Genomic DNA, 25,723 nt, shown 5'->3' with positions numbered 1-25,723 from the left:
TGTAACAACTATGCAAATAAACTTTAGAAATTAACAACAATCTCTCTGAACATAGACTTAAATAGACAACTTTCATGTAACAACATAATAAGTAGGTAGAAAGTTTCATAGCAAAAAGTATTTAAAAATAACATTAACCAGTCACATTTCACATTTCTCGTAAATATAAAGAAAACTAATTTTATAGCAACATTCTAGTTTGAATTGCGAAAATATGATCTGAGAAATAACAACGCGTCCAGTGTCTCATCACCAAACCTGCTTCTCAATTTGTTACACATACAGTTACTCCCATATATATTCGGTCACTCTGATTTTTGATACACTTTTATTGGATAATTATTCTTACACTGTAATGACAATGTATTATACAACGAAACATGTAGGAAAATATAATACAACGTTATAGACACATTGTGATGTAAGTCAAACTCTTCTGGCAGTCATTCGTACGCCATCTGTCGTACATTTAAATATAAGCAATAATTCCAATGCCGCCTCAAAAATATTCGGCCACTGTACAAAAAAGCAACATAAACTCGCATAATTCACAACCCTGTTACACATTCAGTACTTTGTAGGTCCACCTTCATGTTTTATGACCTCTTCCAGTCGATTCGGCATACTGGCGATAACTTTCTTCTTATAATCAGGGCTTAATGCCGCCCATTCTTGTAGCAGTCTCCTCTTCAAGTCTGTGAGGGAACTTGTCGGCCGGAATTGCAGAGCTGCCTTCATTTGACTGCACACATTCTCGATGGGGTTCAGGTCGGGTGATTGTGGTGGAGTCTCCAAAACCTTGGGGCAGTTGTACAGCAGCCATTCCCTGACAAGTTACGACTTGTGCTTGGGATCGTTATCTTGGTAGAATTAGAAAGTACGCTGTGTACCAAGTTGTTCCGCAGATTGTCGCAAATTGTTTTTGAGGACAGCCAAATAGCCCTCTTTTGTCAAAATATGTTCAGTGAAACTCAGTGCACCAACCCTGTTCGATGCAACACATCCCCACACCATTGCACTTCCTTCACCATGTTTTACCGTTGCTTGTAAATTGCTTGTTTTCAGTACCTCGTGACGTTTTCGCCACACCAATTGCTTTCCATCGGACCCAAACACGTTGAACTTTGACTCATCAACAAAGAACACATCCTCCCACCAAGCACTGGGTTTGGTTACGTAGGTTTTGCGAACTCTAACCGCTTCTTTTCATATACCGCGCTAATGAATGGTTTCCTCCTAGCTCTTCCCCCAAGTAACTCATTCCATCGCAGTGCTCTTCGCACGGTTGCAGTACTCACTTTCTTTCTACACTCCTCTAAGACAGCTGCTACCACTTTCTGAGCACTAATTTTTGGATTTCGTTTCCCATTCCGAAGCACAAACCGCTCCTGTCGTTCTGTCAGCCTACTTGGTCTGCCTGTGTGAGGAACCGAATCTTCATTTTTGAATCGTCTGATTATATCCAACTATTATTCTGCTATTTTAAGCATCTGCGACATCTTTTTATGCGATTTACCTCGAGCATGATGGAATATCACGAGTTGGCGTTCTTCAAACGTGGTATTGTGTTGTCTTTTGCACCCTATTTGATACCTGTCCGCAACACTACAGCGAATGACTTCGGCACGATGGGTCTTGCGGCACCGCATTTCTGAACTGAAAGTTTTGCAACGCTATCTGCCCTGTCTCTGTCAATGAACACAACGGCAATCCTGGCCCTTTCCGGGTGACCGAATATTTTTGAGGCGTGTCATTTCACCCATGTGAGCAATATCCTTTCTTTTACAGCATAATGTAAATCAATGCTCCCTGATTCCTCTTCGGCATAAGCAACCACATGTAGTTCCATTACTTAGTCACATTTGGTTTCACTTCCTGCTCATGGTTGCGTTATTGTCATCACTTTTTCGCGGATTTTATCAGTGGCCGAATATTTATGGGAGTGACTGTATATGCAGCTGCTGAGAAAGCGCGTTCGTGTTCGATGGAGGTTACAGGAATCGTTAGTAAATACTTATAAGCCTGCTATAGGTTATAGCTCCGAGTAGAATTTGAAAACACGTATAGGTTCATTTCTTTCTTAACAATTCTGGAAAATTCACTTTCATTTAATGCTTCAGGAGACATAATTTTCATGCTGTTTTCTATTTCCAATTAAAGTTTTTCTTTGAACGTCAAATTACTTTTTTCTGTATTTGTAGCCTTGACTTGCATATGTTGTTCTTCCTCTTCGTCTTTTTTTCATTTAATCTCTCAATTAAATAAACAATGTGTTTTTATCAGGATTTTGCTCAGACTTGAAAATGTACGCTTTATTTCATCATCGAACGCCAACGCTACATTGTCACTATGAGGATTTTGTAGGTAGCATAATACGCCACTCAACTCATTTCTTCGGCGATCTTTCATGCGCTTTTGTAAATGTATCTTGAATTTAGAAGCCAACTCGGAGCTATTGCCATTTAACTGCTTAAAAAGAAACTTTAGGGCCGCACCAGTTGTACATAAATACGCATCAGTGCGACAGATTGCTTCTACAGTAAATTTGACTGGAGCCAAGACTTTAATGATTTCATCGATGAGCTCGAAATCGGACTCTTCCAACTGCACTGGATTATTCAAAGCTATAAGCGCCTTTTTGACGCTAAATTTCAAGAAGGCACTCACTCATCTCATTCACACGGGAGAGGTAATGTACCAATGCACGCAATTGTGGGTAGACTTTCATGCACATAGGGGATGAACTCATGCGCCAAACGAGAACAGGCATTTACACACCGAAAAGACGCATAAATAACGCACTGAGAGTTTCGCTTCACGCAGTCTATTTTGCATTTTTTTTAAATGATGTCAATCCCGAAAATCCCGGGATCCCGAAAACGTAATCCCGAAATCTACGGGATTGAAAAGCGGTCGGGATCCCGGTTTTCGGGATCCCGGGATCGAATCCTCTAATAGAGGGCCTGTTTAAGGTTCCAATCAGTCTTCGGTCTGAGAACTAAGAATATGTCTAAGCAGCAGTCCTGCGCTGATGTCATAATAGAATATTAAAGTCTATTATTTTCCTCCTCGAATAACAGGATTACATTAGACATTGCTCTGAATAACACGTTCACTATGGTGAAATTGTTCGTTGCTTAAATTCGCTTGCAAAACTGGTACTGATACCTAAAACCACGACAAACAACTGACTGGTGTCGAATGACGAACATGCCACAGTTCGTACACAGCGAGTTGACTCGATCGATAAGGAAAGGACCACTGGTTGAAATACGGTGAACCGAGCGAGTTGGCCGTGCAATCACATAGCTGTGAGCTTGCATTCGGGAGATAGTCCGAATCCCACCGTCGGCAGTCTTGAAATGGTATTCCGTGGTTTCCCCACTTTCACACCAGGCAAATTCTGGGACTGCCCCTTAAGGCCACGGCCGCTACCTTCCCAGTCCTAGCCCATTCCCATCCTTACGTCGCTGAAAACCTTCGATGTGTTAGTGTGATGTTAAGCAAGTACCAAAAAAAAAAAAAAAAAAGTACGGTGACAGGCAGTATCATTGAAAACTGCGCACGCGTGAGAAGATACTCTTTATGGACTCCCGTTTACCTGTGTTGTCGGTTAGTCTTTAGGACTTAATATTACAGTAGTTATAATTTAAAAGGCGAAAACTCCGTGCTATTGGCTTCTACGCCTTAAAGAATTCCTAAGAGACAAAATTCCGACGTCTCTTTAAATCTGTAACGATTGAGATAACGTAATACAGAGAACATTATTAATACCAACAGACACGTGCTTGTAATAGGTGAACATTAAACATGAAAATACCCTGCGTCAGCATTATTTTTTTTTAAAAAAAAAAGTAGATTTCCATAGCTGTCTAACATATATCTACGTCCTTTACAAGTCTAGAATCGCATATTTCCATATTCGGTTGATTTTTAAATTATTATTATTATTATTATTATTATTATTATTATTATTATTATTATTGCGTTGAGGCCGTTAAATGGACCACGTAAAGCGTCTACTTTATGCGAGATTTTCTCAGGCGCGACACGTCTTTCATCTTCTCCCTGTCCGCTTTCTTACTTTCATCAGACCAAGTTGTTCCAGTCTTTTAATTTGTTGATACCTCGGCTCACTTGCCGCTTCTGCACTTTGTGTTTGATTGTTTCTCTGTCTTATATATCTGAATCTGTTCTGCCAGTGTCCTTCAAGTGTACTGATTTCGGCGATCAATTTCATATTCTTGATACTTTCTGTATACTCCAAGATTTGTTTAGTCAGTCGGGTGTCCGGCATTCTTTTGATGTGCCCGTAGAATTTCAATCGACGTTTAAATCATGTATTATGTTCGATATCTGTTCAGTCTCTTATCTACTCCGCAGCGTATATTCTGGCGTCGTAGTGGGTCCTACTTTTTTTATGCATACAGGATTTCTGTTTTGATGACGTTTTTTTAATGTCTCACTTTGGTGTGCCTTATTGTAGATGTCCCAAGTCTCCCAGAATGCTCTCGTAATTCTTCTCTCTTTATGAGCTTCTTTATCCTATTGGCCTATGTTATCTTTCCGAGGTACTTGGATTTGTGTACTCTCTTGATATCGCTGTATTGTTTGTAATCTTCTCTGGTGAGTCTTTCTGGTTTGACATATATTCTGTTTTCTCGAAGGAAATTTGTAGTCACGCCTTTTCAGCCATCTCTTTTAGGATGCACGAGTTTTAATTTCCGAAATCCGTAAGATACGACTTCCTGTGTTCGATAAATGGACGAGTGTAGATCCGCACTTAACTTAGTGGGATTATGTCATGGAAAGGCGATTGTATAGGACTCTTCCAGACAATGCAGACTTGTTATTCCCTGACTGGCAGGTGGTTACATAAACCGTCGAAAATCAGTGACCACTACGACGACATTTGAACTGGTTACACCTAACTGTGACAAATGCACAGTCGTTCAGTACAGTGCATTTCTCGCAGAAAGAACTCCACGGAAGTTTAGAGTGGATTCTGGTTTGGCTTCCTCCTCTTTTACTTGCCAAAACTGTGCCAAGGAGCGTCACTCCAGAATAGGACTGGCAGGTCATTCCCGGTAGTGTAAATGAACCAGGGTGAAACACCGTCCCATTGAGTACGGACGACTGCATACTATACAGTCGTTCAAAGTCAAGAATGAGGGCTTGATACTGTAAAAGTTCTTCGCAGGTACACTTTTCTCAGAAACAATTTAACTTATAGATATGTTGTTGATGGTATCCAGATTTTTTTTATGCGTGGGAAGTGAATTATGTTTTGATAATATATAATAAGAGTTTTGTCCGTACATTGCTCAGAATTTTTAAAAAATGGTATTTCTGTATCGGTCATGTCCACAGTAACAAGGAAATGCACTTTTTACGTTTCCGTAATTTCTGCCTGTGTGTATATACACGCATCACGAGAAAACAGCTGAAGAGAAATTAATGAAAATCGGTATGTGAAGTCGGGGGATGAACCACTAAGATTTAGGCTAAATTATTTTATTCACGCTGAGTGATATGGTAGTTTAGGGAAGGCCTAAAATTTAATTCTAAAATATTTATATTATTGGTGGTCCTATCGATAAATACTACACAACTTAAGTTATGTAAAATTAAATATCCTATCATTTGTCTTATATATTTTTACCGTACCGCCTATGATAACAGATATTCATGAATTTGTATTTTTGTTGCTAAGTCCATATCAACGCCGAGCCACGAGAAAATAGGTAAACAGAAATTAAAGAAATCGGTATATAGAGCCAGGGAATAATTAAATAGTCTAAACTATAAACAATTTTATTCACCCGGGATGAAATGGCACTTTAGAGGAAGACGCCTAAAATGTAATGTTCACATAGCTATGTTATTGGTCCTATCGGAAAGTACTACATAACAAAAGTTATAGAAAATGCAATTTCCGATCATTTATGTTTTATTCAGTGTTACTGTACCGACTATGATAAGAGTGGTGTTTCAGAGTTGTAAGGAAACTAAATATGAAGGCCTATAATATCGAAAGCGCATAACATGGACCAACAATAACATTACATTGACCATTGTTTGTTGTGATGTGCTGCCACTCCACTCCGAAATATCGGATTACTGCTAAGTAGCGAGTACAACAGCCTGACTGAATATTGGTTGGAAATAGGTGGGGTGTTAGATAACTTTCTTCTTTAGCATGGCATTCCTCTGGTTCGTACATTTTCTGATACTACTGATACGTAACAAACTGGTTCATCATAGTATTCCAGCTATTCGATCCGTACTCTGACGCGCAGATTGGAATGAGAAGTGTGCACACTTAAGGCAGAGGCTCACGTAGTAGTGGTGGTGGTGGTAGTAGTAGTAGTAGTAGTAGTAGTAGTAGTAGTAGTAGTAGTAGTAGTAGTATGACTTCGTCTAGAATTAAAATTTCGGCCTATTCCAAATTATAGCACCACAATTCACTAAGTAACTCGAAATTCAACCCTGAAAAGAGCCATTTATTAAGAAAAAGCTTCTTCCTCTTCACTTTTATTAAATTCTACATTCATTTTATTCCAGATTAGCTGCGAAGAGGGGTTTCTCCTCTGGCTTGGAGGAAAAATTTACCTCCATGTCAGATAGTCCCCCCCATCTCCCTCCCTCCAGTGTACTGAATTGAGATTTTCCGATTCATCGGGTACTCCTAGGAAACAGATTAGTAAAAGGGCATAGTTTTTGCCCTGGGACTCTCCAAAATTCCCTCCGGAAAAGAACTAAAATGATCACGGCTCTCTGCGGCCTGGTCATTCCAGCTCTGGAACTTTGGACTGTTAGATCGGCAGCGTAGTACTGTTCCTTAAAACGGAGAAAATGTGTGGTTTTTCATTTGATAGAGTATTTTATATGAAAGCGTTGCTTTTAATCGCACCGTTCCTACTGATGTATGTTGATTTCAGTTGGGAAAACCACTAAGACAGTCTTTCTGAGGATGAACAAAGGCAGGCGGAGGGTGAGTGTCTGCCATTATAATGAAAACTCCCCAACCTGATTGTGACTGATAGTAGTGAAGCGGACCTGCCATTACAATGAAAATCCCCTAACCCAGTCTTCATTTGTGAAAAGACGTTTGGTGACTTCCCCGTCGCGTTTCAAGGGTAACGTTAAGAGCTATGCGATTTATTACAATCTTACAACGTGTACACTACCTAACCTGGAATTCTGTGTACGATGTAGAATTCCGTAGCGAAGCACGGGTACATCAGTTAGTTCAAATTACATCTGGTAAGATATGAAATGTGAGGAACATTACAGTACCATGCGCTCATTCTTTTTTGAGCGACTAGGCCTATACATTTTATAAGCGTTCCTGCCAAACGAGACAAAATAGCGTAATGAGCTGCGATCTCTTAAGTTGTTCGGCGGTGGAAGATTGGCCGTTGTTTACATCTCTGCGAGGATACACGGAGTCTGTTCGGAATGGAAGTGAAGCCACAGAGCTGATTACATGGTTTGAAATACAGTTTAACAGTCACCGCCTCAGTTCAGTTGCAGGAAAATGTCCTTGTGTAAAATAGACTTAGATAATATTTAGTACTAACTTGCCGATTATTTAAAAATCCTAGAACCGGCCATGCTTCTTTGGGCTACTTCCAATTAGTGACTACGACTACGATCTCACGATGTTTTTTTTTTTTTAAACATTGTATTAACACTCGCTGATTTTCGGTGCCCCTTGGGTAGGACGATGCTAGGAATGGCACAGTAGCGGTTGTGGCTTTAAGGTGTGGCCTAATAGGAAATTATATCAGAAGTGGCGGGGGGTGGAATTCGACGCGTAGACAACTCGTTGATGAATTAAGTTCGCGTTTCTCGCCTGGTATTCACGTTTTCCCCTTTAAAACTTTACTACTGTATCACAATTTTTAAGTGGTACTGACAGTACCAAATATAAACATAAATTCCCAAATAATTATGCATTTCGTATGGGATTTAGGTTACTATTCAAAGTACATTTTTTTTAAATTAGCTCGAAAACCGTAATACTTACATAAATAAGCTACCACCGTTGTATCATTAGCACAAACGTGGAAGGAATAATAATTTGCCATTAATGTACATTAGTAGACTTAAAGGATCTCATGAGCTGTGGTACTTGCTAAGGTGGGAAAATTATCTTCTAGGCTTTTCTTCAGGATGTTCTCTAGTTTCGTAGTCGTATTCCTTAAAACAAAATTGAAAATAACATCAGAACGTGATAGCTGAGCGATATCTGCTCTGACTTCTTACCTTGGCAGCAACAATTCAAGTCCCCATAAATGCATTCGGGATTTTTTGAACGAAAAACACGTTCTTGTAATTTGAGTTCATTGTATACAAGTGGAGTTTCCGTGGCTTTAATCGCAATGTCATCAGTCAAGTAACAAAAGATCAGAGGAATCTGTTTTTTAATATTGCAGGTCCTCAGCGGAATTTGGTATTGCATCCACTTGTGCCAATCGTCTTTCATATTTTTCCACTCGACTTTCGTAGTCTTTCAATACCTCCATTCCTTGAGGTGTTTCTAGCTCCACTTCCTTTTATACTCATTGAGCTAATAACCTCGATATTAATTTCACTTTAAATGAAACAACTGCAAACTCATCAGCATGTACAGCTTAATCGACCAAGCGACGATGGTATATGGAAACTAGCAGTGGCGTGCATTGTATTAACATTTTCGAATTATTCCTTGGAACGCTTTTTATAATGTTTGAAAACTTGCAAACATCTAAGCCAAGTACAGCTGTCTCGACAATCCGCTCGCACTACCGCAGTTCAGCTTATCCAGAGAGCTGGGTTTCCTTGACGGCGCAAAAGAGAGCTACCCGAACGAAATTAAAAGTCGCTTGGGTGCCGCATGCACCTGAAGCTTCCTTGTCCTGGGAGCGGGGCGGTTCTGTAGGTCGTCGTCGTCCCAACACCCGGACAGCAATTTACCGTGACAGGCCAGCTAGCTTAGGTAAGATAATGTTAGTTTTAATATTTGACACTCAGAGTCTTCAGCGCAACACACTAGAGTGCACGAAGAATATCCACATCTTAACAGTATAGCCACTTGCAGATCGTCTTGCTAATAAAAATAGAGCCAATATATGAAATCAATTGTAATATAAAAGTTATATTTTAGTCTTGGGTTTCGGCATGCGTACAGTTTTTTCGAGCAATTCATTAATGGCACGTGTAGAGTGTGTTCCGATAGTCGCAGAAAAATATTTAGGTTGCTCAGCATGAACACAGAGCTAAGCGCGAAGTAAAAGAATTTTGTATTTGGTTGTGATGGTAGTATATAGTGAATTTTTATAGTGTTCCTCTTGGATTATATATGAAGGTTTCGCGAGTTCTGTGGCATTCTGCATAAATATAGCGTTTGTTATACGTCGTGACAGATTTTCCCTCGTTTGTCGTTGATGCACGTGCACTCAGCATGTGAGTAAAACTATAAAACTTCAGCTACGGTAAGATACCAGTTAAATTTTCCCGATTAGTTTAGATTAGGCTTTTTAAGTAAAAAACAAATAGTTAGTCCCAATGTATTATTGTGAAAACCATGACTGTACTATCGCGAAGCGTCACCGGATGTAACTGTAAGTACATTGTTTAAAATCTGCTATAGATTAAGTTATGATGGTGTCGTCACTGACGTGAATATCGGTTTGGAAGTATGTGCGAGCGTGTGGTTGAAAATATTCTTGAAATATCTTTCTCAGGTAGACCTTTCCACGAAAAATGCAGCCTAATAAAATGGTAATGTTGACTTTAGAGAGTGTAGTGGGGCTACGATTGTTTATATTTAAAAAACTTTTTTGCAGCTGGGGTAATGAATATGTTCACCGCACGCCACTGAAAACTAGTGATGTATCAAGGCGCCTTACTCTCGGAAATCTTAGTGCACCTGAACCGTTTAACCTCCACCCTAGTTCCATAAGACGGAGGAAGTAAATGTTACATTGCACATCCAGTGTAGACTTAGTCAAGGGATGTTTTCGTCAATACCTATATTCTTCAACGCGTGTACACTTTAATACCTCGTTCAAGCCACCAAAGAGGGAATTGCTGTCGCTGATTAGTGGATGGATTCAGTATGGCCGCAGAAATATATATATATATATATATCTGTAAAGTGTCGTGTATTTTATGTAATTGTAACGTTTATATTTATGTATCAACGCTCTGACATGAAATAATAATAATCATTATCATCATTTTCATTACAAATGTGACCTCGAGAATTCCATTGCCAAATTAGAATTAGTACATCTGATTCGCTGCACATACGTAAGTTGCAGGAGTCAGTCTACCGTAACTAAACTACAGAATCGTCTAAAGTTTTGGTTAGAGTTGTAATTTCCTTATGAAAAATAGTAGTGGAAGAAATGAAACATACATACATCCCTGATTCCTAGTTAATAGTTAATAAGTAAAAATGTAAACTCGTCTTGTGCAGCTCTTTCGAGGCACAACCCCCAACGGAGGTGAGCTGTATGTACCATTTTAACCACATACCAGCCCTCCCGCCGTTCTCAAATTTCCTACAGTGCCGGGAATCGAACCGCGCCCCCCGAGAACGGCAGCTATTAGTGCTAAACTTTACGCTACGGTGGCGGATTAATATTTCAATGACAGTATTCGGGAGATAGTGGGTTCGAACCCCACTGTCGGCAGCCCTGAAGATGGTTTTATGTGGTTTCCTATTTTCACACCAGGCTGTACCTTAATTAAGGCCACGGCCGCTTCCTTCCCATTCCTAGCCCTTTCCTGTCCCATCGTCGCCATAAGACCTATCTGTGTCGGTGCGACGTAAAGCTACTTGCAACAAAAAAAAAATTCAATGATACATTTTCAGAAGATAATAATGGTATTGGAAGAAACTGACTTCAGTAACAGAAAACAGGATGAGTCGACATGCTAGCGTAGCCGTAAAGATAGCTGAAGAAAGTAGAGGAGAGAGAATAAGAGATGAAAGTTATCTTGAGTGAGGCAGCATACAAAGAGAAAGTCCTGGAAGACCTGCTGCATTAAGATAATGTTGAGGCTAAAGTGTATGCTGTCAGTTTAGAATGAAGCAGTAGAAGATAGGAACGTTTTAATGTTGAAAAAAGGTACGTGAAAAATATTTAGGATCATTAAATCCGAATTTGTTCCTTAGGCAATTTTCCTACTCGCAACTGAATTGACTGTGTGTTCCATAGAGTAAACTAATCATATTATAGTGTATATACGGTATCTTATCTTGTCTGCTTTGGATATCTGCAGGAATTGCTTCTTTCATCCCTATTCGCATGTGTTTATTTCAACCAGTGCTTAAAGGTTGCAAATGGTGATAACCGGTCTTTATGGATTTTATTTTGCTAATGTCATACTGCTGTTCATTATGTCGTTTTCCATCATACTGTTGCAGTAATTAGCGTTAATGGCGCTATTTGGTGATTCGTACCATGTTTAAAACGTAATTCGTTGATCGGAACCAACCGCTCCACATTTTAGACTAATCAATATCGGCATCCTTCCCTCTTCATGTTTCTGATGGGTTTTATTCAGCAGCGGCTCGAGGATGATGACGTCATTCTGGCCTGGGGAAATGGGGAACGACGCATGCACAGTGAGGCTTTCAACCCAGCCCGTACGGTCTGAGTCGTAATGGCGGGGTGAGGGGTTAAAATATCCTATATGTTTTAGGAACTGTTCTATATAGCTTATTTAAAGGGAGTGAAAGAAAATGGCTCTCAATCTGTAATGGCGTTTTTAATCCTCTAAATTACTTTTTAAATGTTTTAATTAAAAATCCGTGTTATGTTATGCAAATCATTGTTCGCTGTGTATTTCTGGAAGTTTGGGTTATGGATCATTTAAGGTAGCCTCTGTATTAGTTATTTTATTCTGTAATTATTCTGTTTTGTCACATCGAATTGCATGCAATAAAACCCCGTTAAAATTGTATTCAAAAGACCCGTAAAACTCTTAGTGAGGAATATCATGGTTTACGTAATATTTTCAAGCATTTCTGTATATCCAATAACATCATATTGTAATATTCAAATATTTGTACGCTGCTCGAGATAACGAATTTTAAGGATATTATTCAGCATTTTATGCACTGATTTTAATGTTCTGTTACGCTTAATACTGCGAGGGCTTCCATTCATGTGGGTAACTCGTTCGTAAATTGATTTTTCGTCATTCATTTGTAAAAGAAGGAAAACGCTATTCTAAAAACAATGTCATTATCATTTCCATATAAGTTCTGAAACTGTTTTGAGCATTTTTTAACTTATACAAAGATATAGGTCTACGTTGTGGTGACAAAATAAGTTCGAGGCCTATTTTTAGAAAATTTTTACGAAATATCCGCATCCGCACTTCCTTCATCCGCACCCACTTCCGCGAATGGTATAATAATTTCGTGTGGCTATTTCTAGCCGAGTGCAGCCCTTGTAAGGCAGACCCTCCGACGAGGGTGGGCGGCATGTGTAGGTAACTGCGTGTTATTGTGGTGGATGATAGGGTTATGTGTGGTGTGTGAGTTGCAGGGATGTTGGGGACAGCACAAATACCCCGAGCCATTGGAATTAACCAATGAAGGTTAAAATCCCCGACCCGGTCGGGAATCGAACCCGGGACCCTCTGAACCTAAGGCCAGTACGCTGACCATTCAGCCAACGAGTCGGACATTGTAAATATTAAACTGCAGTATATTACACCCATGGTATTGAAACGGATAGATCTGTTAAAGTAGTACAATAGGCCTGACACCTTGCATCAAGAACCCCTGGAGTCACAGGTTTATCAGGGATCTTCTCTTGCGGCATTGCCGACGTATTGATCTTAGTTCCTTCCTTCCATTAATTTCGGGCAGGAGCCAGTTAGGCTTCGGTCAGATTAACGGCTTTATGGTCTCAAGGCTCTTTATTACCATTCTCCCATACCACTGCCAAGAGTCACTTAACCAGAAGCAAAAATAAGAATATACCTGAGTGAAAATCAATAATCGTCATTATTTAGAAATTATTAGCAAAATTATCCGCACTGCCATACAGTTTGTATCCGCCAATACACTAACTTCGCGGATATCCGCATCCGTGCTGGGCTCTACTTATTTTAATATTATTTTCCTATCATCTAGTTCTTGAACTTGTTTGGGAATATAACGAAAATATTAAAAATATAGTAACGTGGTATATTTATGAATTTTAAAATCACCGATCATAAACCTAACAACATTCAAATATTCCTTCTTTCAACAGTTGTATAGAGACCTCGACTGTTATGAACAGTAGCGTAACTATTGGGGGGGTGTCAAACGGGGCATGTGCCCCGGGCGCCGGATTGGGGAGGGGAGGCTAAACTGGACATGTTGGGTTTTTCCTATAGATATTTACGTATGATACAGAATGAAACGCTTGTTAGTAGACTACAAAAACCAAAATCTATAAAAGGAGCTAAATCCAGAATCTGTGAAGTGTTACACGAGCATGAGTCTGATGTGAGTAAAGAAGGGGAGAATGGATAGGGCAGTAAACTGTGCGTGAATGTATTAGTGACTAATGCTATAGCGCATCAAGTCAACGTGTAGCCCCAGAAAATCTGAACTGAGGCAAAGGTTTCAATCCATTGAAATGATGAATAGTTTATTTGGTTTCCTCAGTGCGGCTTGGTTTGAAGCAATGGAGAAAAATTAAAGAACCAGGCTCTTCAGTTAGCTGCCATATAATATAGACGTCTAAGGCAGGGGCTAACTGGCTATATAAATGGAGAGTTTTAAGTATGCCGTGGTTTTAAGCTCCGATATGAAAACGGCTACACCGCCAGGTGTTCTGACATCAATATACAAGAACGACTTGAAGATGCGTACCCGAACATAACGACAGCGTTCAGAATTTTCCTCGTAATACCAATCTGACGCTTCAGATGAAAGGAGTTTTAGCAAACTGAAAATATTTTTTTTAAATTACCTCAGAAACTTGACAGAACAATGGGTAATCAGCATGGACATCATATCCATCGGGCACAAGTTAGCTTCGAAGTTATCTTTTAAGGACATTGCAAAAATTCTGCAGCCAAAAAAAAAGCCAAGCTTTCCGTGTTTTAATTGTTCTTAAATTTTGTCAATATATTAAGAGGTGATCTTGTAAAATATCTAAGTATAATACTCAAAATAATCTATTATCCCTAATATTTATCCTATTACAAATACGTATACCAAACGTGCTACTGTCAGATTATTTGCCAATGAAATATCATAGAATTAGTGTGTTATTTTATCTTGAACTAAAAAAATAATTTCTGCAAATATCTAAGATTTTTAAAAATGGAAGGGTGGGGGGGAATTACTGTCTGGTGGGTGATATCTGTCGCGGTAGTGGGGGGGAAGTGGGGTGCCAAGGAGACTTTTTCCCCATGTGGGAAATAAGCCTAGTCACGTCCCTTGTTGGGAGTTCGCTAGACGTGTAGGGTGATCTTAATATCTGATATTTGGTATTGTTTCCATTTTCTCATTCCTGTCTCGTTCTTTTCCGACCTCGGTGTTACTGGATTCCTCATCGCTAGGTGTCTTTTTTCACCGTACCGTACTTTCTTCTTTCATTACCCGTTATCTTTTGTCCCGTTATGTTTTCATTCTTAGAAGGGCCATGGCCCTTCTAGTGTGTCTGTTGGAGTCGATAGCCCTGATAGTAATGTTCCTACTTGTTATTGTTGTTAATATAAAGTTGGTTAATTTGATCCACTAGTGTCGGTACAGTAATTGCAGAACACGTCTTAGTCTGAGAACCGTCAAGATCTAACTAAAACCCACAGCCCTACTCTAGCCTATAGGCTTGACATCATTGGCTGTATTGTTTTGTGAAACATTCTTTCCGTCAACGACCAAGCTCCCTCTGTGGATCAGTGATAAGTGTCGGTCTCCGGATCCGAAGATCGCGGGTTTCAAACCCGGTTGAAGTTGTTCTATTTCTTATGGGGGTGTAAAATATTACTGGTAGCGCATTTGTTGTTTATCTGTAAAACAATATAAAACACATTTAAATAGACACGCAAGCAATCTAAATGGCGTCAAAAATGCCTGGGCATTGTAGCTGAGGCTATATTATTATTATTATTATTATTATTATTATTATTATTATTATTATTATCGGCATTTAGCATTTCAAAATATTACTTTTAATTTCTGTGTGTACAAAGAATTATCTAAGTACAGTAGAACCCCGTTCATCTATATATATAAAATAGCTTGTCCTGACTGACTGACTGACTGATTCATCATCGGCGAGCCAAAACTACTGGACATAAAGAAATGAAATTTTGAGGATATATTCATATTAAGATGTAGGTGCTCGCTAAGAGAGGGTTTTTGGATATTCCGTCGCTAAGGGGGTAAAAAGGGGGGTGAAATTTTAAAATGAGTGTATCTATATCACAAAACTTTAAAAGTTTACAGATGTAAAAATTGGTATTTAGAATCTTCATTAAAAATTAAGAAACACGTTTTTTTTTTTTTGTTTTTTTTTTTTTTTTTGTTTTTTTTTTTTTTTCGGAAAATCCCAATAGGAGGGGTGAAAAGGCGTGAAAAAGGGGTTGAATGCCTTTAATGAGAACATTTATATCTCAGAAACTGAAAATATTACAGACCTGAAAATTGGTGTTTGGAATCTCCTTTAAAAATAAACACGTAATTTTTTTGTTTTTAGAAAATCCAATTAATGGGGGGTGAGAAGGGGGTTAATTTTTAAAATGAGTGTATCTATATCTCAAAACCTTTAAAGATTATAGATGTAAAAATTGGTATTTAGAATCTCCTTTAAAAATAAACACGTATTTTTTTGTTTTCAGAAAATCCCAATAGGAAGGGGGGAAAAGGGTGAAAAATGGGTTGAATGCTTTTAATGAGGCTACTTATATTTCAGAACCTGAAGATATTACAGATCTGAAAATTGGTATTTGGGATCTACTTTAAAAATTAAGAAACGGGTATTTTTTCGTTTTTGGAAAATCCAAATAATGGGGGGTGAAAAGGGTGTGAATTTTTAAAATGAGTGTGTCTACATCTTAAAACTTTAAAAGTTTACAGATGTAAAAAATTGGTATTTAGAATCTCCTTTAAAAATAAAGGAACATGTATTCTTTGTTTTTGGAAAATCCAATTAATGGCGTTTAAACAGGAGTGACAAATTATTATTATTATTATTATTATTATTATTATTATTATTATTATTATTATTATTATGTTCTGGACTGTCGTCAAATGTGCGGACCGCGCTGGAAACGGGTCCTGGGCGGGTAGTGACTAAGAATGCAGTCCGGCGGCGGGTTCAATACCGCCAAGGCACCCAAGACGACACCACGCCGGATCTCCGGAAGGATTTGATCCATATTAAAAATGCTTATGCTTGCCGTAACCTATTAAAAAACGAGTCAGATTGCGAATTTTGGCGGATTCTCGCAGAAAACGAGTCGGATCGCGAATTTCGGCGGATTATATATCTAAAACTATAAGCATTCAATTGTAAATTTCAGTATAATACCGTAGCGAAGCACGGGTATCTTGCTAGTCCGAAATAAAGGTGGCGGAACCACTTCGGTTGACGCGTTTTTTCAGATGGCACATGGCAAATATTTTCGGAAGTTAAATGTCGAAATAAAAATGCATAAACTACTGAACTGAATACTGTTTACAGTAATTTTATTACAGTACTGTAATTAGGCCTTAAGTGTGTGGTAGCAGTACTGTATTTTAATAAAAATTCTAAATCAATCCTACCTCCAGTGCAATCTGCTGTAACTCGATTCTCAGAACTGCTATTGTCAATGTCGGAGTCGTCTGCTTCAACCCTTGGCAGTAACACGGAATCCACTATTTCTTGGTCTGTTAGATCAAGTTCAGCATCATCTGATTGTAATCACTCGTTGACCTCACACTGGTTAACATTCTCACATCCTGGAATTTGTTTCACCATCTCTTGCAGGTTGTCATTATTTTACTCATCTTCCAAAAAATTCCCTTCATACAGTTTGTTCCAGGAATTACAGAGTGTCACTGAGGTAATCTTTTCTCAGGATTGGGCACACCAGTAAATCACATGTTTCATGTTCATAGACTTCAACGAATCCGTAAGACTTACCGGATAATTCACAATTGTTCAGAATAGATCTCAGCAGAAACGCGGGATAATGGCGTTTGAATGCTTCCAGAATAACCTGGTCCATGGTTTGAACTGAGCTCGTCACATTAGGGGGCATAAACCGAAGAACAATATCACCACTTTCCAACTTCCCTGGGTATGTTTGGGCATTGTCAATCAACAAAATTCCTTTTCTGGGCAATGCCTTAGACTTGAAAAAATATTCAGCACTTGGTATACACGTTTGAAAGAACCATTCTTCGAAAAGTTGCGACGACGTCCAAGCACTTTGTGAGCTATATAATAAACTAGTAAGGCAGTGGCGGCAATATTTTAAAGAGCTCTAGGGTTTTTTGATTTCGCTATGCACATTAGTGGCAGCCTACAAGTGCCTGAATCATTAGCACATGCTAAAACCGTAATCCTCTCCTTACTCTTTTTGTGACCTGGTTCAGATTTTTCTTTTATTGATATTAAGGATGTTTTTGGCAACATTTTATAATTTAACTATGTTTCGTCGGCATTATATAGGCCCTACCTGATCTTTTGTCAACCCTTCGCTGATCTCTTCTAATTCTGTTTTCAAAACGTCAACAGCCAGTGGGTCCACGGAAAGCTTCCCCGCCACTTAGATGTAACTGATGTATGCCATATCTATTTTAAATCTATCTAGCCATCCTGAACTAGCCTTGAAGTCCTTTCCACCATCCCCTAACTTTGTAGCCAATAATTTAGCCTTCTCTTGAATTATGGGACCGGGTAACGGTATTCCTTTTTCACGTTGCTGTGTAAACCAAAGAAATACCGCTTCGTTGACCTTTTCATACCCACCCTCTTTCATAGTTTTGCGGTTTGGTATCTTAGAGAAATGCTCCATGACAATAATTATAATGTAGATTTTGTCTCTACCAAATCCGCCACTGTCAACACATCAACTCCATAATCCGCAGTAACATTTTGCAACATCGCAACATTTTCCACCTGTCTCACTGCTTTTTTTTTTTTTTTCGATGCTTACAACAACGCGTTTTCGTTTAGTTGACATCATTCAATAAGCACGCATTTGCCACTGTATTAACAGAACTGATTACTGTATACTGTACCTTGCTACTGTATTGAAAAAAAAAATCAGTCCAGATGCCTGGGACAGCGTTGGTAGGATAAGAATAATATGAGATATAGTTGGGGACAAATCATGACGACCTCGCCTCACACCACTACTTTCCAGCGGGAGCTCTGTGTCTATCAGTGACTTATAGGATTTACTACCTCTACTGCAGCCAGAGTTGTCAAATCGGCTACTGCACTCTACATGAAGAAAGGGTAAATACTACAGAGAATGAGGAAGAAAGTGGTTTGGCAGCCTCTCCAAAACAAACAAAGATCACTTAGAACTCGTTAACTCAGCAGGGTGCAGGGTGTGATTGACTACTGGCTTTCAGCTCGCTTCCAGGAACTGAGGTCGTCATGTATTGTCCCCAACTATACAGTACTGTTATGAGTTATGAGCAAGTAGTTCATGTTGCTATGGGGTAAGAAAAGCATCGGAACTGCTGGCGAGCCGAAAATGTCCTAGGACACTCCCGATACTAAAAGCATGCGCCATTTCATTACAGTATAGAACTGCAAGGCCAGTGAACGACCTTGGGTGAAAGAAAAATACGAAAGAAGAAGGGTCGCTTGACTTCCCTGGTTTCCAAACAGAAGCTGCAATATAGTCCGAGCAGTAAACAAGATGAAACTCCCGCAGCTGAAGCAACGTTAACCACAATCTACATAATCTTCATGACGAATAACATAGTTATAATACTACTACTGATGATGATAATGATGATGATGATAATAATACAGTAATAATAATAATGATGATAATAATAATAATAATAATAATAATAATTCCTGGTTGTTAATGAAAAAATATATCTTGGAACAAACTGGGGGGTAAAAAACTGATTTGTTTTATACTACACGTGCATTCTGGCATAAATCATAATATAAAAATAGGGTTTGCCTAGTAGCTCTCAACACATATAGCAAGAAAATTAGTAACATCGCTGACTAAGAACCATACGGTAAAAATGAAATATTAAAACACAATTTTGCCAGAGCATTTCGGTTAAGCGGTGTTCTACTGTAATGTTACCTGCCTGTTATGGCTACCCTTATTTACTTTGATAATTTCTTTCATTACAGTAATCAATGTAAATAATATAACAAATGTTTCACAATTTTGCTTTTTTTTTCTTTGAAAATTCAAGTGATCCATTAATTTTGCCCGTCAGTGTAGTTGAAATCAAAATACAATTCTAGGTCTCTCCTGTTATAGAAGCAGCTCCTCAACAGTTTTCTCATTGAGAACAGAACTGCAAGATGCAAATACATTTAAGCGGGGGGGGGTAATACTAGCTAGGTATGCTTCTCTTAGAAAGAAAAGGATTTCTGTGGAAGAAAAATCAAATGGGAGGGCGTATTTGTATACCCGATGGCAGAGTAAACCGGGTCTCTCTTGGGCAATCTGTGGGCAGAGTAAACCGGGTCTCTCTTGGGCAATCTGTGACATTTTAATTTTGTTCGGTAAACGCCAAAATGTGTCACCAGAGATCTCTTCCACTCTGACATCGTACAGCATTGAGTGTCAAATACACTTTATTCTGTTCTTCAAAAGTCCGGCTCCCTCTGCAGGGTTTGAACCAGCGATCTTGGGATTCAGAAGCAGACACCACTGATCCTTGAAGGGAGCTTCTTGGCCAGTGACAAGGAGAAAGAGTTAAATTATGATTTACACGAACATTTGCTTCCCAATGCCATGCATAATTGAAAAGTTCATTGTAGATCGGATGGTAACTATTTGAATGTCCTTGCACTGTTGCAAAGAGTAAAACACAGTGTCGGCACATAGCCTAATCCTGTTGAATAACACAAAGGGTTCTGCTCAAGGCTTAATGTCTCCATCTAACAGAACAACCATCAACAGTCATATGCCCTCACTCCATATGAATACTGCAGAGAGGTTTGTAATTAAAGCCAGGCGTTTAGAACACAAACTAGTTATTACCCTGCTGACAAACATTCTGATGTTGACCTTTTTTTCACCCCCAGGGCTCAAACCAGCTAACCATGCACGGTGTCGCACTATATATACTTGAGGCCTTAACAATCTTGGCCACGGGGCGGGCTAAGGAGTTACACCTACTAATGTGAAATTCATTGGAGAAGAGGGTTGTTTTGTATTTAAAACCAAATTCTGTTTCTGTGAAGAATAAGGCATTTATAACTGTAATGATGTGCTAACACCATTATAAACTTGTTAAATTGCTTTAACCTTTGTCAGTTCTGTTCGTGATATGCCATTCTCTCAACCCTGAAAGCCCATATGACTACATGTAGATTTGGATCATAATGGGTCACAGGAAAGAAAAAGACCTAACCTTACATTATTTGAAATTTTCACTTAAAAATTATTCCATAGCTTTTCCCACATTCTGGTGGGATCATGAGTGCGAGCCGTGTCACTCATGTGACTCTGCCTGGTGTACAACTGGAAGCATGAGACAGTGCTCTGCATCCACTACTGCATATTTTTGTGGGGATTGGCAGTGTGTTGTGTTGTGTTGTCTGTAGACTGGAACAAACGCAAACGCAAACATCCAGTCCCTGAGTTAGAGTAATTTAACAGATGTGGCTAAAATCTGACCCGGCCAGGAATCGAACGTGGAATACTCTTAATACTCTAACCATTCAGGCACGAAACTGGGCATCATTATTATTTATTTATTTATTTATTTATTTATTTATTTATTTATTTATTTATTTATTTATTTATTTATTTATTTATTTATTTATTTATTTTCTGGCTTGGTACTAAAAAGGAATTAGATTGGGTTTTCTTTGATGTGCATTAGCAAACTCAATCGAGGATACTGTTTAGATTATTATTATTATTATTATTATTATTATTATTATTATTATTATTATTATATTCTGAAATAAGTGGTTGGAATTTGGGACTGGATAATGTCTGATCAATGTAGACAGCTCTCCCCATACTTACTTGCTCATCTTCATGACATTTTTGTGATCTTCTAGTTTTCCCCTGCGTGTCTCTGAGACATTTTATTAACTTGAACATTCGTATATTGTGTTACACTTGGTTGACAGTTTGGCTTGGTAAATGATAAAGAAGCAATTAGTTTGCAACCTTGTAACGTTAATTTTTGTCTTATTCAAATCTTGGCTATTTTTGCAGCATGTTGCTACATAATCATATGTTTGCATTCCTGATCATTTTTATTACCATTTTGTTCAGGATTGATACTATAAAGAAATAGGTCATGAGAACAAGGCAGAGATTATTATGGATCTTGTATTGTTCCTTGAGGCTCATTCTGCTCTGCTTGCATTTCCTTTGTTATAGAGAACTATACTCTTCAGCTGTGTATGCATAATGAGAGTACTTCGGGAGAGTAAGCAGGTAATGCTTTCTTCCTTGCTTCTGGCTTCTTGGAGATGTGTGCGTGTCATTTTAAGTTACATATTCTTTTGTTGGCACACTCCTTAATTTTATAAATTTAAGCGTGATATCCTGCCAGTTTTGTGCATTTTACAAGGAACGGGCACTTTATGTTTGTCTTAAGTGTGTATATATACACTTGTAGTTATCCTCAGTGAACATAAGGTGGTTTTGTAGTTGCAAAATTGTTGTACCAGCTGACTATAATTTTACTTTACCCATATCTGCCTACTGTTCCATTATTAGAACAAAACTGTTGCCATCCTTAATTTTAATATACCTGCTTATATTATTAGCCTGTTATATTGGAAGCCATTAAAACAAATATTCTGCATTCAATTTTCTAACCACTTCGAGTTCTGTAATACCTTTTTCTGTTAACATTTTCTCAATGCATAGTCTTCTATCAGAGGCACAGAAGTGTATGCTCGTAGAAGACTAACTTGTGTATTTCATTTTCTGATGAAAATTATCAAATTCACCTTTGGTTTATTCACAGTATATAGTGTCGAACTGATCACAAGATAATCTGTTCGTATGATCTGAAATGAAATTTGAAATAGGCCTAATCTCTTTGTTTATTTCTATATCCGTACATACAGTATTTCATTAAAAGGGACTTAAGTAAAACCTAAAGGCAAGGTGATAAAGAATAACAATTGTAACATCGGCATTCTCTTTATTTTCATGACCTTCCTCGTTTTATGCCAGTTTTTATATCCAAAGAAGTGAAAGATATTTTAAAAATTGAATTTTTATAGTAAACCTAAGTGTGAACAAAGCACATATTAAAATAATGTATGATGAAAATTTCAAACAGAAAATATCTTGGACATATAAGTTAAATATTAACTTGTATTGATACAATGAAAAGTCTTATGAGGATTAGTTAATTGAAATGCTACAAATTTAATTTAATGTTAAGCCTAAGAAAAGAAAAAGACAAACCCCATGGAGCAACAGCTCTGAAGGGCCATGTACCAAGCGACCTCTGCTCTGCACCCAAAGGCTTGCGGATTACGGGGTGCCGTGTGGTCAGCACGATGTATCCTCTCGGCCATTATTCTTGGCTTTTTAGACTGGAGTAAGCCTAAGAAGGTATTGAAAATTACAATTGGCTCTTCTTCTCTTTGTCCAACCCTTGTCCCGTTTCCCTACGGGCTCGGGTATGAGGTGAGATGAATCTGTCGTGGCAAGTTTTATGACCGGACGCCCTTCCTGACGTCAACCTCATCAGAGGAGTTAATGAGATGAAATGAATGATCTGATATATGATAGTAGGGATAGCCTACTCTTGTCGAATAGCACCAAGGGGTCTGCTCAAGGCTTAACGCCCCCATCTGACGGACGAATCACCATCAACAGAATCATATGCCCTCACTCCATGTGAGCACTGCGGAGAGGTTTGGAATTTAATCCAGGCTTTTGGCGCACAATCTAGTGATTAGATATTGTATACCACCACCTCCCCTACCCTGCCGGCCAGCATTCTGATGGTGGAAATTTTTTTTCGACCAACAGGACTCGAACCGGCTAACCTCGGTGTCAGACTGTTTAGACTTCAGTGCCTTAACGATCATGGCTATCAGGCAGGCTGAAAATTACAATTAGCTAATTGGGAATATTATGTAAAGAAGCATGAAGTTTTCTTAGGTGTATAAAGAAAAAAGTTACTATAAAATGCAAGAACGTATATATTGATACTAGGCCTCTTGGTAATAATTAGATTAAAAATAAAAAGGAAGGAGAATTTAAGTATTGGGAAGGTGGTGTGGAAATAAAGTAAAGCTGTGTTGTAAATCACCTGTACTTAATTAAAGATACATTTTTACTTCCTTGGCAGATGATTTGTTAGTAAGAACTGCTTTTCATTGCAGCTGTTGTACAGCTATTAATGATGGCCGGTCAACATTACTGCCTTCGCTGGAATAACTACCAATCCAACATGACCTCTGTATTTCATCAGCTTTTGAGAAATGAAGCCTTTGTAGATGTCACTCTGGCATGCAATGATTCATCTCTAAAAGCTCATAAGGTAAGATGATTGCAATTAATCTAGAATGTCATTAAGTGTACAGCTTGAGACACTGGTAGATATTAGTTGCCCTGTATTCAAATATACCATAATGGTTTATAATTTCAGATACTATACTTCCTAACCATTTCTTCCTGTTCACTGCAGTGGTGGCTTGCCATTGGGGGGAGGGGAAGAGATCATTGAAGAACATGTTCATTGCGATACTTTCACCTACCAAAAACGCTTGATATAAATATGACTGAATATACTGTGTACGTGAAAATAAAATATGATTGTAGTTCACTCTTCACTATTTTCAATGCCATAAATAGTTAAATAGAATGCAACTTTCTAGAAACACGAACAAGACTGAACTGAACTGAACTGAACTGACTCCAGAATTCATAAACAAGAAGGTTGCAAGCCACCACCAATGTATGAATTGGGGAAAGAAACCTGTTGGGCTGTCTCTCACTGATCTTTCACACAAAGGTAAAGGCACAAACTCATCTTAAAGCTCAGAACTGCTTTCACTGAAACGTAGTTACAGTTGAGATTTTCGAAAGCCTGGGGAGTTTTTACACTGACTTGGTTTCAGAAAGTTTGTACCCTCATAGTGTTTTAATTCTGAGTGTGATTCCACAGTCTTGTTTGGTTTTTTTTGCTAGTTGCTTTACGTCGCACCGACACGGATAGGTCTTATGGCGACGATGGGACAGGAAATGGCTAGGAGTGGGAAGGAAGCAGCCGTGGCCTTAATTAAGGTACATCCCCAGCATTTGCCTGGTGTGAAAATGGGAAACCACGGAAAACCATTTTCAGGGCTGCCGACAGTGGGGTTCGAACCTACTATCTCCCGAATACTGGATACTGGCCGCACTTAAGCGACTGCAGCTATCGAACTCGGTAGTCTTGTATGTGGTTTATCAATGTTTGTTTATATTTAGAGAAAGAGGAGCTTTGTCTTTTTCTTCTACTTCTTTGTGACTTCTTGTTTGACTTCTTCGACTTCTTATCAGGCTTCTTCGACACTGGTGGGGTCACAGGTGCAAACTATGTCACATATGGATCTGGCCTGGTTTTATGGCTTGATGCTTTTCCTGGTGCCAAGTCTGTGTGGAGGGATGTATACACTGCCATGTGTTTCTGTTGTGGTTGGTAGTGTGATGTGATGTGATATGTGTTGGGACAAACTCAAATACCCAGTCTCCAAGCCATAGGAGTTAACGGTACATAATTAAAATTTCCAGCCTGGTCGGGAATCTGTCCGGGTCCATTTGAACCGAAGACCAGTGTACCTACTGACAATTCAGACAAGGAGGTGGATAGAGAATGAGCTCATATATAAAGTATAGAACAACTCTTAAATTATTATTAATAAAGATAATGGCAATGGTTGCGTTAGGAGCAAGTCATGCCCCTGTGCTCATGCGTACGGACTGTCCCTGATTCACAGATTCATTATCCATTAGTGAACATTTAAGAAACTAAAACTGTAAGAACTTCATTTATTCAGTTTTGAAGCTGTAGCTTGTTTACCAAACCATTACATTTTTCCTAAATATAAACAGTGATAACAATTGCTGTTCCACATTGTACATTTTACCTTCTCATTAGTTTTGTACTTAAACAAGGTTAAGTTCAAAGATATTTGCTGTGTCTCAGGCTGTACAACTCTCCAGGGAAGTTTAATAGTTAATATTAATGTAATTCCTTACTTTCATTTAGACTTTACATAAGAGATTGTCTTGTTTCCAGGTAGTATTGTCTGCATGTTCATCGTACTTCCAGAAGCTTTTAATGGAAAATCCATGTAAACATCCAACTATCATCATGCCACAAGATGTTTGTTTTAGTGATTTGAAGTTTATAATAGAATTTGTTTATCGAGGGGAGATAGATGTATCTCAAGCAGAACTTCAGGTGAGAACAATTTTTGTATAATAATAGTTCTTGAATTTCTTGAATTTCCATCTGTATTCTGTCCTGGATATCATAATTCTAAAATATAGTTAGTTTATTTTAGGGTTAAAATGGTCTCTACTGCTGGTTTTTACT

The 25,723-nt window shown here is 38.5% G+C and overlaps 1 protein-coding gene across 8 annotated transcripts in view; it reads left to right on the top strand.

Moving 5' to 3' along the window:
• LOC136857296 (protein bric-a-brac 2) overlaps nt 1-25,723 on the top strand; it is a 142,327-nt gene that overhangs the window by 85,752 nt on the left and 30,852 nt on the right. For 7 of the 8 annotated variants that reach the window (XM_067135844.2, XM_067135843.2, XM_067135841.2 and 4 more), the window contains exons 2-3: nt 23,526-23,683; nt 25,424-25,588. In XM_067135844.2, coding sequence (XP_066991945.1) covers nt 23,543-23,683; nt 25,424-25,588 — 306 coding nt within the window. In that variant the 5' untranslated portion in view covers nt 23,526-23,542. Of the gene's footprint in view, nt 1-21,552; nt 21,610-23,525; nt 23,684-25,423; nt 25,589-25,723 lie in introns of all 8 variants that reach the window. The other variant, XM_067135838.2, reaches the window with a different exon arrangement.

Source organism: Anabrus simplex, chromosome 1 (genome assembly GCF_040414725.1).
Source record: "Anabrus simplex isolate iqAnaSimp1 chromosome 1, ASM4041472v1, whole genome shotgun sequence".
In the NCBI taxonomy this organism is placed as follows: Eukaryota; Metazoa; Arthropoda; class Insecta; order Orthoptera; family Tettigoniidae; genus Anabrus; species Anabrus simplex.
Note: the sequence above shows the minus strand (reverse complement) of the source record. Positions and strands in the feature narration are given on the sequence as shown.